This window comes from Kryptolebias marmoratus, linkage group LG9 (assembly GCF_001649575.2).
Source record: "Kryptolebias marmoratus isolate JLee-2015 linkage group LG9, ASM164957v2, whole genome shotgun sequence".
Classification (NCBI taxonomy): Eukaryota; Metazoa; Chordata; class Actinopteri; order Cyprinodontiformes; family Rivulidae; genus Kryptolebias; species Kryptolebias marmoratus.
The window spans coordinates 26,734,252-26,746,986 of NC_051438.1; the positions used below are offsets into that span (position 1 = coordinate 26,734,252).

At 36.0% G+C, this 12,735-nt stretch overlaps 1 protein-coding gene across 14 annotated transcripts in view; it reads left to right on the forward strand.

Annotated features, from left to right (window-relative positions):
• prom1a (prominin 1a) overlaps nucleotides 1–12,735 on the forward strand; it is a 65,078-nt gene that overhangs the window by 45,712 nt on the left and 6,631 nt on the right. For 3 of the 14 annotated variants that reach the window (XM_025006191.2, XM_017417510.3, XM_025006192.2), the window contains 12 exons: nucleotides 134–257; nucleotides 1,042–1,145; nucleotides 2,380–2,464; nucleotides 4,057–4,203; nucleotides 6,683–6,754; nucleotides 7,179–7,271; nucleotides 8,697–8,750; nucleotides 8,831–8,911; nucleotides 8,993–9,061; nucleotides 9,515–9,604; nucleotides 10,479–10,594; nucleotides 11,256–11,279. In XM_025006191.2, coding sequence (XP_024861959.1) covers nucleotides 134–257; nucleotides 1,042–1,145; nucleotides 2,380–2,464; nucleotides 4,057–4,203; nucleotides 6,683–6,754; nucleotides 7,179–7,271; nucleotides 8,697–8,750; nucleotides 8,831–8,911; nucleotides 8,993–9,061; nucleotides 9,515–9,604; nucleotides 10,479–10,594; nucleotides 11,256–11,279 — 1,059 coding nt within the window. Of the gene's footprint in view, nucleotides 1–133; nucleotides 258–1,041; nucleotides 1,146–2,379; nucleotides 2,465–4,056; nucleotides 4,204–6,682; nucleotides 6,755–7,178; nucleotides 7,272–8,696; nucleotides 8,751–8,830; nucleotides 8,912–8,992; nucleotides 9,062–9,514; nucleotides 9,605–10,478; nucleotides 10,599–10,920; nucleotides 12,168–12,735 lie in introns of those variants that run through there. The other 11 variants (XM_025006193.2, XM_025006197.2, XM_025006196.2 and 8 more) reach the window with 8 other exon arrangements.

The window sequence follows — 12,735 nt, forward strand, 5'->3', positions numbered from 1 at the left end:
CTTAATAAGCGACGACCGTTAAATGTTTCACCATGTAGGACAAACGGTGGCTATATTTCTAATAAACGGTTATGACCTTAAGCCTGTGTTGCCCTCTGATGTTTTACCTGAAAAGTCTGTCTGGTTTTTACAGTGGCGTTGGATTCAGCTTCATTTTCTCCTGGGTGCTGATGGGAGTGGTGACCGCCATCTTCTTGGCTGGAGGAAACATGGAGAAACTGATCTGTGAGCCATTCCACACCAAAGAGCTTTTTAAGGTAAATAAACACAATAAAAACTCTGATAAATAGAGGCCAAGCCTTCCAAAACTAAAACTTTCGCTGAAACAAAAGCACAAAGTAAATTTTAGTATTTTAGTACTAACAGTCATTTTATTACCTGGGTGATTAACGAGCTTCTTATATGCTGAAGAGGTAATTCAGGCATTGAATCAGGTGTGTCAGAGCAGGAAACGACTAAAACTTGCAGGATAAAGTTCCTCCAGGACCAGTGTGAGCATCACTGTACTGTAAATGATGGTCCTTCACACGGTTTGGTGTCCCTTGGATGGCCTTTTTACTTGTAATTCTCATTATGTTCAGCCTTAATGTTGCTGCAATGAAACCATTCTAACAAAAGTCTAATTTAGCTCCAAGTTCATACGCTTCTAAAGCAAGAATAGTAATTAGAAATAGCTGGAACGTGTTTAAAATAGTTATTTTCTGTGCTGATATAAAAGGAACGTTCAACTTCTTAACAGAAAAATTAAAAAACTAAGCTGAACCTGATTCTTGCAGCATTTTCTCTGATCCTTGTCGTTGTTTTGTTACAGGAAAAAGAAATCAGAGGAATGTGGAATACCTGTTTACATATTTGAGAAAAGTTTCCTTTAGTTTAACTACAATCAAAATTAGAAAGCATGCATGTTTTTTTGTTTCCATAATCTACATTGTAGTCAACTTTCATATATAAACTAAAAAAGATTTTGTCTTATTTGTTCAAAAATACAGAAATACCGATCCACCTACCACACACCCCTCCCCTGCTCTCTGTTTCTGTCAGGTTGTGGACACGCCTTATTTAATCAACCCTGAGTGGAAGAATTTCATCCCTGGCTACATGTACAACGATTCCAACTTGGAGCTGACAGCAGAAAGTCTGTACAGGTAAAGAAAAACCATGTTTACCTACAAACTGTGGTGTTTAAAAGGCTGTAGCCACTCACTTTTCTCCCCAATAACCAGATTATTCTATATAATCTTTGAAATTATTTATGTTTGACTCATGTGTCTTGTTCTTCTACCAGATTATTTTCAGTAAAATATGTTTTAGTTTTTTAAACAACAAAAGCTGATGTAGGAGTCATTCAAACATGCAACTAAACTCAAGAGAATTTAGCAAATTAATGTTTTAAATTGTGTCCAGAGGCGTGTTGTTACTCGCCACTTGTCACAAAAACATATTTTGGTACCATTTCTATAGCTGGACTTATAAAAACGACAAACTAACACAAGCTAAGGAAAAAAAAATGTTTTCCCAAAGCAAATAAAACAACAGAAACAATGTTTTTGTGATCAGATGCAACTAACAAAGAGACAAAAGTTACATTTTAAAACTTTTGCTGTTTTTCCCCCTACAGATCCATTGCTCAATGCCACTGTTAAAAAAATAAAAAATAAATGTGTCTCTTTTAAAGCCTGATAAAAGAAATGACAGTCGTTAGATATTTTTATACAGTATTGTATTTGTTACACTATTTTTTAATTACATCCTTTTCACCATCTGTATTTTACAGACGAAAATGAAAGCATTTTTTTAGCAAATGAACTATGAAATGATGACATTCTTTGTGTTGCAGTCTTTGCTTTTAGCAGCAAGCATTCAGCTGAATAGATCATTTACATGGATGGAAATGCAAATGAACAGTTTTGCTGTCAACCAGCGCAGCTAATTATTGTCATTTCTAAAACCATCAGTGCTGCTTTTCTGCAGTGTTATTATTTATTTTTTTTTGTGATTGCATAAGCTTTCATTATCTCTCTCTAAGATGAGTATTCATCAGTACGCTGGGATGGGATGGCAGACCCAAAATCATTATATTTACAAATAGAGCAAGTCTTCACTCATTAGAAAGAAAGCACAAATAACACAGAGAGACTATTTGTTGGATGGCTGCCTAAAGCTTGTGACATGTTTATTTTTTATATTTTAGGAAAACTCTGTCTTCTGTGGGATCTTCTGTTGTTTCTAATCAGGGAACATGTCAGCTTTGTACTTCCAGCCACTTTCACTTGGTGGCAGCAAACATTTTTACTGTGATTGAATTTATATTGGCTTGTCTTTTTGCCATTTTTCTCCTTGACGTTTGTGTGTGTGTGTGTGTGCTGTCGTCCTTAATAGTACCTGCAAAAAGAACAAAGGCATCTACTCTGCCATGCGTCTGGATAAAGTCTTCAACATTTCTTCTTTCCTGAACACAACACTGGTTAGTACCTTTAACGTGAAGCAGAAGTAGCATTCAGTGAAGCTGCAGCTTGACGTTTGTTACTCAGGACCTGCTAAATATGAAAAATAAGTCTTAAAATTAATAAAACAACTGGGGGGTTTTTGTGGGGGGGTAAAAAAAAAGAGTAAGTCACTCATTTTAAACAGGATGCATGCTATCAGTCCACGATTCATCCATCCATTGATTTTCTTTACCAACTTGTCCTTTCAGGTTCACAGATTATAAATTATCTGATCAAAAATCAGTTTAACATGTGGGTTAAGATCTGAGGTTACCTGTCTGCAGTCAGATACACAGACAGAAGCAATCTGGTGATGTCTTTGTGCAAGGACATGATAGATGCTAGGAATTAAACCTACACTTATGAATAATCATCATACATGAACTCATATCTTAAATATATTTAAATATAAAGGCAACTTGAAGTTCATCACAAATTAATCTTAAAAAAAAAATCAAAATAACAAATAAACTTGCTTCAGGTGCAGAAAGGACTTTAACTGGTTGGCAACAAGTGAATCTGTTTTTGGCAGCATTACTTCATCAGCCTAACTTCATTTCTCTGCCAAACAAACAGAATATGTGCTGACAGCTGATCAAATTAAGATGCCTCAGCCGTTGCTGCAGCATATGCCTAAAACAGTACAATATTCTAAGTTTCTGTTTCTCTCTGACCCTGGGCCAGCTACCTGCCCAGACATCCTGCACCTTCCTGCCAGCTGGGAATTCAGCCTTGGCTCCATGTTGCCGGCGGCGGATTGGTTGTTGGATCTTCATTAATGCCAGCAAATCTTAGAAGAACTTTATGACTTGTAGATGCTATTGAGTATGAAAAAATTTATCAAGTTGAACTCTTTCTAATTTCAACGTCCGACTCAATGAAAACGTGCAGTAATCCCAGACACTCCTGGAATGTCTTCATGTTTAGTTTTGTTCTCATTGTGTCACAAAAACCCTTCGTTTGGCTTCAAGACTTGATTTTTTTTTCTCTTAAGGAAAAATCCTCTCTGCAAAGAAATACCCTTTTATGATTATGAGTTTCAGAACAGCTCAAAAAGAAGAAAAAAACTAACAAAATCATATATTTTTTCTTTTTTTTCTATAATAAACCATTTAGAACTTTTGATAACAAACAGAAATCCCATTTAGAGTAAGTACAATAGTTTCCAAAACAAGTAGTTTAATTGCATTTGTTATTTCAGCTGACTTCATTATTGTATAAGAATAATGTGTACAGAAATTCAACAATAAGATCTGAGAAAACATAAATTAAAGGTAAAAACAAGGATAAATCATTTGAATAATATAAAAAAAACTTTCAAATAAGACATTTAAGCTCAAAGTGTAAACATTTGTTCTGCAGTTTTCTTAACCTTCAATGTCAGCGATGTGCTTTTAGTCATCTCTAATATTTATTGCATGCAAACTTATATTGTTATTAATAATGGAGGAAAACAGTGAGACTCGAGGACCTACAGAGTCAACAAAAGGCAACAAGATTTAGCTCCAACATTCAGTAACAGTTAATAAGATCTAATGTCTTCAGTAAAGTCGTCTCATTACGTTCACAGTTTACTAAAGATGTGGTGAGCCAACTGGACAGCGTCAAGATTGACCTGAGGGGGATAACCCTGTTAGAGGCCGAGGGGAAGCAGAACCTCCAAGATTTCTCTGTAGCGGGGCTGTCAGAGATCAACTACGCCGACTACCTGGAAGAGGTGACATAAAACACAGTACGCTGTCATGTTCAGGGAAAAATGCACATGAACGAGACAGTTTGATCACCTCCAGAGCTTAATAAATAAATTCCTTGAAGTCGACCAATGTCTAACATCTTCTTAGATTGAAAAATGTAACTATAAAATATAGTAATATTCAGATTATCTCATGCAATCCAAGTATGTTGCAGATGATTATCAGCGACTGCTACTCCAGATTGTAGCTCAATATATATGATATTATCAGAGTTATAGCCATTTTTGTGTTTTTATGGTCAGTTTTCTAGGATCTTGAATTAAATTGACTCCAAACCTTAATCAGTAGTACATGTACATCCAATGATTATTTTCTTTGAGAGTTTTGGTAAAATCCATCCAGTGGTTCATGAGATATTTTGGCAACAGACAGACAAAAGAACAGATACATGCACAGGACAGGCAAGTAAGCCCTGACAACAAGAAATAGACATAAACACACAAATATTTGTTTTTTAAACATGGCCACAAATCAGAAACCTTTGCTCTGCTGGCTCGGTGTGTTTGCCACCTCCTCTGCTGTCAGTTAGCAGGAAGCAGGCAGTCAGGCTTCACCTGATGTGTGCTGCAACGTGACGCAGAACTCGGGGTTCTGCTGAGGACCACTGAAGCTCAATTATCCCAAACTGATCCTGCAGAGCTGAGCTGCTGTCTTCCCCTGCCCAAACTGTCAGCTTCACTTAGATTTAGGCCCGAGAGCAGAAACTATCTAGTTTGTCTTGGTATACAACTAACAGTGTCTCCAGAAATCAGAATATGGGGTTTTTACTCCCAGGAATAACACCTTCAATCATGTTTCTGTCTTTAGAGTAGATGAAGACAGAAACATGTTTTTAGTTAATTAGCTAGTGACCTATTTTTGACTGCAAGATGTTAAATTTGCATTAATAAAACATCAAATAAAGAAAAAACCCAAGACATAATATAAGATCATTTGTAAGCTAAACTGAAGAAAGTATTGTGTGAAAAACTAAGTGCTGTATTTTCCGGACTTTAAGGAGCACTTAAAAGCCTTCAGTTTTCTCAAAAAACGACAGTGCACCTTATATTTTTAAGAAGTCGTGATGTTTTAGTACGACTTCGGTTAAACTACAAAGCCGCAACGCTTGCAGCATTAAGGCTCAGTTAAAGTCGCGCTTTGTAGCGTCACACAGGGCTCGGTGGAGGCGTTTATACTTTACGCTTACGTCGGTGCAGTATTCTCCGAAAAGACAGGGCTGTTTCGTTTCGCTTAATGCGTCATAATCCAGTGCGTCTTATAGTGCGGAAAATACAGTGCACCTCATTAATGAATAGATTTTAGATGCTACTTTTGCAACAGCTTAAACTGATCGTGTGTTTAAAAGGAACTTTCTGTAAACTCAGGCTCAGTTTTCTCTGAGTCACAGAGGCTTTCTTGTCTCGTCGATTCAGTTTTGAACATGTTCAAGCTCTCTGACAGAAAACGTCTTCAGGTCTAAAACCTACACTAATTATTTATATTAATAATTTAAAAAGTGGTCCAAGCCGGCCTTTCTTCATGTCTAAAGTGTACTCCAGTAGATTAAATCCTGACTGTGGTGGCGGCTGCTGAGGCGGGTACAAAGCAGGCTGAAGCAGGTACGATGCAGGTAATAAAATGTTGTACACGGCCTACTATACAGTTTTGCAAGCCGTGCACACACAAAACTAAGATGTGGTTTTCAAAAACTGGCTTCTCAAAACACTGCTGTTTGGTTTGCTGGTGGCTTGGTTGAAAACACTCAGAATTTGGTGAGACGGCAACAGAAAATAAGTTTTATTTTCTCACAATACTGAGTCAGTTTCAGTCTCCAGCAGTTGCAGCCCAGCGAGATAATCCCTTAAAAGCCCCGTCACAGCATTTCAATTAGGCTGAACTTTTGTTTTTAATTAATTCTTCTTTCTTTCAGCCTTTTCTGTTTCTGCTTCTCTAAATTTGTTTGAAAACTTTGTCCTCTTGCATGACTCACATCAGGCCAAGTTTCAGCTGTCGGACAAATGACCGAATGTTTGACTCTAGAATATCTTGTTAATGTAGAAAAAGTAACTATAAGACGGCTTGACCTTAAAACTCTGCCCCTATTTATGAGGAGGAACCACTGGTAACACACACCTGAATGTTTCAGAACAACAAATTCCATAAAACATTTGCTTTTATGCTCTCACACCTTTTCATGATTAGTTAATTAAGTCTATTTAATTAGCAGAACCCAAATCAATTATCCTCTTTAGTACTATAAAAGAAATAGGGATATTGTTGGGTTTTCACGCTGGTTTGTTTTTATTTCTTATTCTCCTTTCCATTTGTCGGTCCAAGATGATGTTACTTTACAGGCAACTTTAACCCATTAAAACACGCAGGTTGTTTTTGAAAGGGTTAAACTCCTAACTGAATCTCAGTGTTGACATTATCTTGTTTAATGATTTTTTTTCCTGTCTTTAGGTGAATAAAGGAGTCACTGCAGTTGATGTGCTCTCATTCGCCAAAGAACTGGAATCTCAAACAGACCTTATGGTGAGAAGATGTTAGCTGCTCTGGTTAACTAACATCCACTCTTTCAGCTACTATCTTGTGTTTTTTTGCCTTCGCAAAACCTTGATTTAATTTACTTATTAGCTGCGGCATTCTTGCCATTCAAGCACTTTCAACATGCCTACAAAGAGAGATCTTATACTGTTTGACCACTCTCAGGCTTTTAGCTAACACATTTACTCACTTGCAGATAGAGATAAAAGACTTTCAAAGCAGGAATCCGTTCAAAGTCCCAGTTTCTGTTCTTACAGACTCACCGACTATTGGTTAAAAGAAATGTATGGATTATGGTTAAAAGCATTTGTTTCTGATGGATGAGAGCAGGGATCTCATAAATGCATGGCCTTCATGTTCTTCCAGGTCTTTGGTGAAACACAAAAATGACTTGTTTTGTGTGTTCTTTCAGCCCAGGGGACCTCTGCAGACCGCTCTGAAAGGCCATGTCAGCACTCTGCGGCAAATCCACAGACAGCAGATTGTTCCAATGGAGCAAGCCATGGTAATATACCCACTGTGTGTCTCAGATTCCAGCTCAGTTTGGTTTCTGGGTTGACCAGATTCCTTTAGCTATCCACCCTAAACCACGGAGAAACGATGCACAAACACATACTAATATTTTTTCTAATTTAGCTGTTATAATCATTATTCTCCTCTTTCCTTTAAAGGCGGTTAGAGATGATAATGCGATTATATTTAAAGCATACTGTAACAATCAGCTGAAAAATAAAATGAGACGAAACGAAAGACATTTTTACACCAAGCATCAAAAGGCTTTAATTCTACAGTTAAAAAGAAAGTGTTGTTAGATTCAGGAATGTTTTCTGACTCTTTAGTTTGTGTTGACATATTCTTTAGGGGACAGTAGCAGAAAGGAAATAATTAGCTGTTCAATCGATTAAAGAAAGTATTATCTTAAATTACCTCTACATTATATTTTAAAGGGCAGACGTTACTTTTCCCGGTATAATAAAGCCGTTTACAGTCTGAGCTCTACACCTGCATGATAAAGCTGTGTAATTTTATTTTATTTTACCAAAGGATCATATAGTTCCCAGCAGTGGTTTTCTCACCACTGCAGAGAAAACTACTCAAAAAGAAACTCTGTTTGTCTTTTACTACCTTTCAGGTTATTGTTTTTGGCTTTATTGATACGTTCTCAGCAACAGTTTCAGTGAAAAAAGGTGTTAAAACCAAACCTGCACCAACTAGGCTGGAACGAACAACACAAGGACTTAATCAGCCACAAGCTGTTTGTCAGGCATTTACACCAGGAGCCAAATGTTCCCCTTACAAATAAAGCAAAGCAGATTTAAAAACAGGGTGTGAAACATGGCTCCAGCTGAACGCTTATGTAATCAATCTTATTTTCTCTGTCAAATTCAAATTAAATCAAATATTATCAAGGATTTATAGTCATGATGTTGTTGTTGTTCTGTTTTTCTTCATTCATCTTCAAGAAATATGTTAGAGCAAGGGTAAGCAGAAATGTGTCTGTTCTCTACCTTTAGTGTCTCTATTTATTATCTAGAACATCTGAAGAAATATGTTCTCTTTTCGATTAAAAAGTGTGTGACAAACACATGTAATGTTTCTCAATTTTATTGTATTTTATTGTGAATTGCAATCAACAACTTATTGGTGTTGTCCGTGAAGTTTTTGTGCCAAAATAGTGCAAAAATATCCACTTAAAGAAATGTTCTTCATTGGTCGTGTTGCATACAGTGTATGTACTGTACATTGTGTGATTTTATTGTAAAAAAAAAGATTTGTTTCTTTGAATTGTGGGTATTTCATTTTGGAACAAAATTCTTCTGCATGCATTTAAAATTAAATGTCCTTCTCCCCCCTTGTGCCGCTGTTATGTCTGCCTGTGTGAGTTAAAATGACCTCTGGCACTGATAAATTCATTTGTGTCTTTTTAAAGAGTGCATTGAACCAGAGCATGAGGTTCCTGGAGAGAACAGCCTCAGATCTTCCAGTAAGTAATTCAGTCTGAATCTACAATCTCGGCTTAGTTCAATCCTAATCTCATGAACATTGATTCTTCTTTTCCTACAGAACAAAATTATAGCTGTTCTTGATGCCATCGAAGCTGCTCAGTACCTCATCTCCCAGAATGCCACACTTTTAATCAATCAGGTAACCACATGAGTGCGTTTTACATTCATATTATCAATTTATGTATCATATCAAGCTCACAATGTGCTTTCATTTCCTCAGGAAACAAGAAAATATACAGCAACCATCATTGGTTACTTCCATCAGTACATAGAATGGGTCAAAACATCTGTAAGTGTTGGTGTCAGCAGGATATCATGTTGAAAATGTGTTTCCCAGGCTTGCTGCACTTCTTAGGTGTCTGTGTTTTGTCCAGTGTTGGAACCAAACACAGCGTTTTAATGTGCATAACAACAACTTTGCATTGGAGTTTTGGAGTAAATTTAGAGAGGCCAAATATAACGGCTACAGCCTCTTTAAATCGGAGGAATTTGCTTTGAGGCACGCTGGTTGAGTCCAAGGAATGCCAACCAAAGCAGGGGAAAAAAGGACAAAATGTTAAAATGTTTGTAACCAGAATCTCAAAGATGTCAATAAAGCTTTTTCCCGTCACTCATAACATTTTTATTGTTATTCAGAGGTACAGAGATTTATTTTGCAATGTTTGCGAGCAGAAACGAAACTTAAGAAAGTACGATGCTGAACGTGTTGTTCTCTAACATTTCCTCTCTACGTATTTTATAGTTGGCCTTGGAAGTTGCACAATGCAAGCCCTTCAGCAACATTTTGGACACGGTGGAAATCATGACCTGTAGTTTCTTGGTGGACTCAATGGTAACGATGTTGAGAATTTGAGCAAACAAACAAATAAAAGTCTGCATGAACAAGTTTCATGTGGTTAGCTGTTGTTCACTGCGGTTTGTGACACAATTTTACTCCAATCAGCCATAACATTGTGACCTCTGTCATGTTGTTACAACACAAGTTTTATGTGATAATCCTTACTTTAGCTACTACAAATGGTTTTGCAAAAAAAATTGAATTGGTTCTCTACTGTTCTCATCAATATTGTAAAGCCACATCAATATAATTTTGATGAAATCCTACATATATGTTACATATATTTTGTAAAACAGCTTAAGTGATAATGAAAACACTACAAAATATTGAAAAATTGGTGACTAGAGTATACTAAATTTCCTAAAATGCTATCCCGAAAAATCTTTTTTTATTGCCTGCTGCAGAAAGGTAGGCAATAATGATTTTGATCATGGCTGCTTTTACCAAAGTACCTCACAAACAACTGGATGGATTTTAAATGAAACTTTCAGAAAGTAATCCTGGATGTGCGTCAACAATTGATTCGCTTTCGGAGTCAGACTAATTTGAGATGGCATCAGAGCAAACTGACCTTTAAACTCTTTACATTTCACAGATATTGAGCTAAAATTTGGTGTGGAAGTAGCTGAGAGTCATTCACAACACATACTGCACGACATCATCGTGTATAATGCCATTAACAAGGTTAATGTAAGTTTTCATTTCTCAACAAGAGATGATCTTAGTCTAGAACTCTAACATTAAAGGCGGCGGGCAATATGCATTTCTTCAAGAAATGCTAGGCTTTCAATTTACTCTAAAAGTAACTTTAGAAGTTAATGCTTTCTGGTGATTAGTTAGTTTTGAAATTCTTTAATCTTTTCTGCAGAACACTTTCTGGATGGGCCTGGGCTGCAGCACCCTTTTTCTGCTCCCGAGTGTCATCCTGGCTGTGAAACTGGCCAAATATTACCGCAGGATGGACACAGAGGACGTTTACGATGAGTGAGTTGTTTTACTGGATATTTTTACTTGAAAATAGTTAGATATATAATAACCTGGGCATGGTGTGGTTACTTTGCATTCGTCAGTAAGACCTGAGTCATCTCAGTGATTATAAGATTTCTTTGTAAACTGTTAATGGTTGCAGGACTTCCTTCTGTTTCTCTACTTTCCTATTTGTGCCAATGTGATCATTCTTTTAAATAAACCTTTAAAAATAAAGGTGTATTTAACACACCATAAATAACTTCTTACAGTTTCTTTTTGTAACTCAAGCTTCTCTGGTTTACTGTTGGTTTATTTTCTGTCCCTTTCTTTCTTCCCTGTAGCTCCTCTGTTTCTGGGACTTGGCATTTTACTTTGTGATAACCATTTCTACTATTTCCATCTCCATATCTTTTCTTTTTCTTTTTCTCATTCTTCTCTCAAGCACTTGGCACTTTACAAAGAGACACTGACACATTTTGTGAAATCATATTTTTTTCTTTACGATCCTTTCGTCCAACCTTTGTGGACTTTAATTTCTCAGATTTCAGTTTCATCTCTCTCTCTCTCTCTCTGTAATCCATCCTGGATTACAGCCAACTTTAGTATGCATTTTTCTCTCCGAACATCTCAATGACATTTTTCTGTTACTGTTTTTTTTTTGTGTGTATCTTTATAGCATTGAGACTATTCCAATGAAAAAGTAAGACATCCTCCCCACCTCCCGTTTGACTTTACCTTCCATAACTCTGCGTTTCTTTCTGATTCATGTACATAGAGAGCTGTTTACTAAATTCTTGGTGCTGTTTTGTATTTTTAAGCTTAAAGTTGCTCTTGTGGGTGGATGCTGTGGCTTATTGTCATGTGCTAAATTTAAAAAAAAGTGCCCCTTACCTTTCATAAAGGGCTCTTGCAATCATTATCTTACAAGTCCACCTGTTTTTAAGACATTTCTCTGTAAATAAAACTGTAGTTTACACTCAGAACATATTTATCTCCTAACATTCTTGAAAAGTTTAGCTACTCATAAAAAAAATCAGCATGCCCTGTTTGTCATTTTTCATCCCTTTTTTGTATTCGACATTTTGTTTTCAGTTTGGAAAATGGTAATAATGGTTATCATAGTGAGCGCTGTCAAGGTATTCCTAACCCCATGATGACAAGGTAAACTATAATTATCTCACCGACTGCATGCCATGGTGGAGGTTTGCTTGGGAAGTTGATTAGTTGTTACAGACGTATCAGAAAATACGGCACGTCTGCAGGGAGAGTTCATTCATTGCACTCACATGCACATTTGGAAGTTTTCTGTTAACAATAAACATTAAAACTGACAGGTAATAGCAGCTTTTTATTAAAGAAAACTACAAAAATATATATTTTATTCAATGATTTTGTTAAAGTGATTTATTGTGAAAGTCAAAAAGGAGAAATGATAGTTTGCAGAACAGTCTCTTTTTATCCAAAAGTGAGAATTAGCCTCAGCTAGCTTTAAGACCAGCAGCAAAAGGAAGCAGAAAGTGATGCTTTTCCAAAAATAAAAAAAAAAAGAAAGAATAATCTGCTTCTAAACATATCTAAAACTTATTATGCATCTCAGTTGTGGAAAAGAACTTAATAAAAGCATTTTGTCAAACAACTCAAAGTCATAAAGTTATCCATGTTTATTAAAAAAAAGGACTTGGAGCATAAAAAAAACACGAGGAGACAAACGGTTTCTCTTGGTGTTCCTCTAATGTTCCATAGTTTACTCATTTTATTGGTTTCATATGTTGAGGCATTTTGTCATTGAAACTGTTTTTTTTTTCTTTTTTGTGAAGTCCTTTAATATTTTATTGAGCTGCGCATTAGAGTCAATTCAGACTAGTGTACTATAGGATAATCAACAAAGTGGCAAATTAGAGTTTTTAATTAAACAAATTATCTATACTTATCAATAATAAAAGATAGATTACAATTCAAAGAAAAAGGCATGGAATTCTGTCTTCCAAAAAGTTACACTTGCACAAAAAAATCCTAATGAATTTATTAAAATTTGTAATAAAATTCAAATAAAATAAAACAACAATAATATAATATACTATAAATCTTATCCTTTTTTAACTCCAGCTCTGTTTCAACAGATAAATGAAGGAGTTAATTTGAAGTCAGGTCAACTC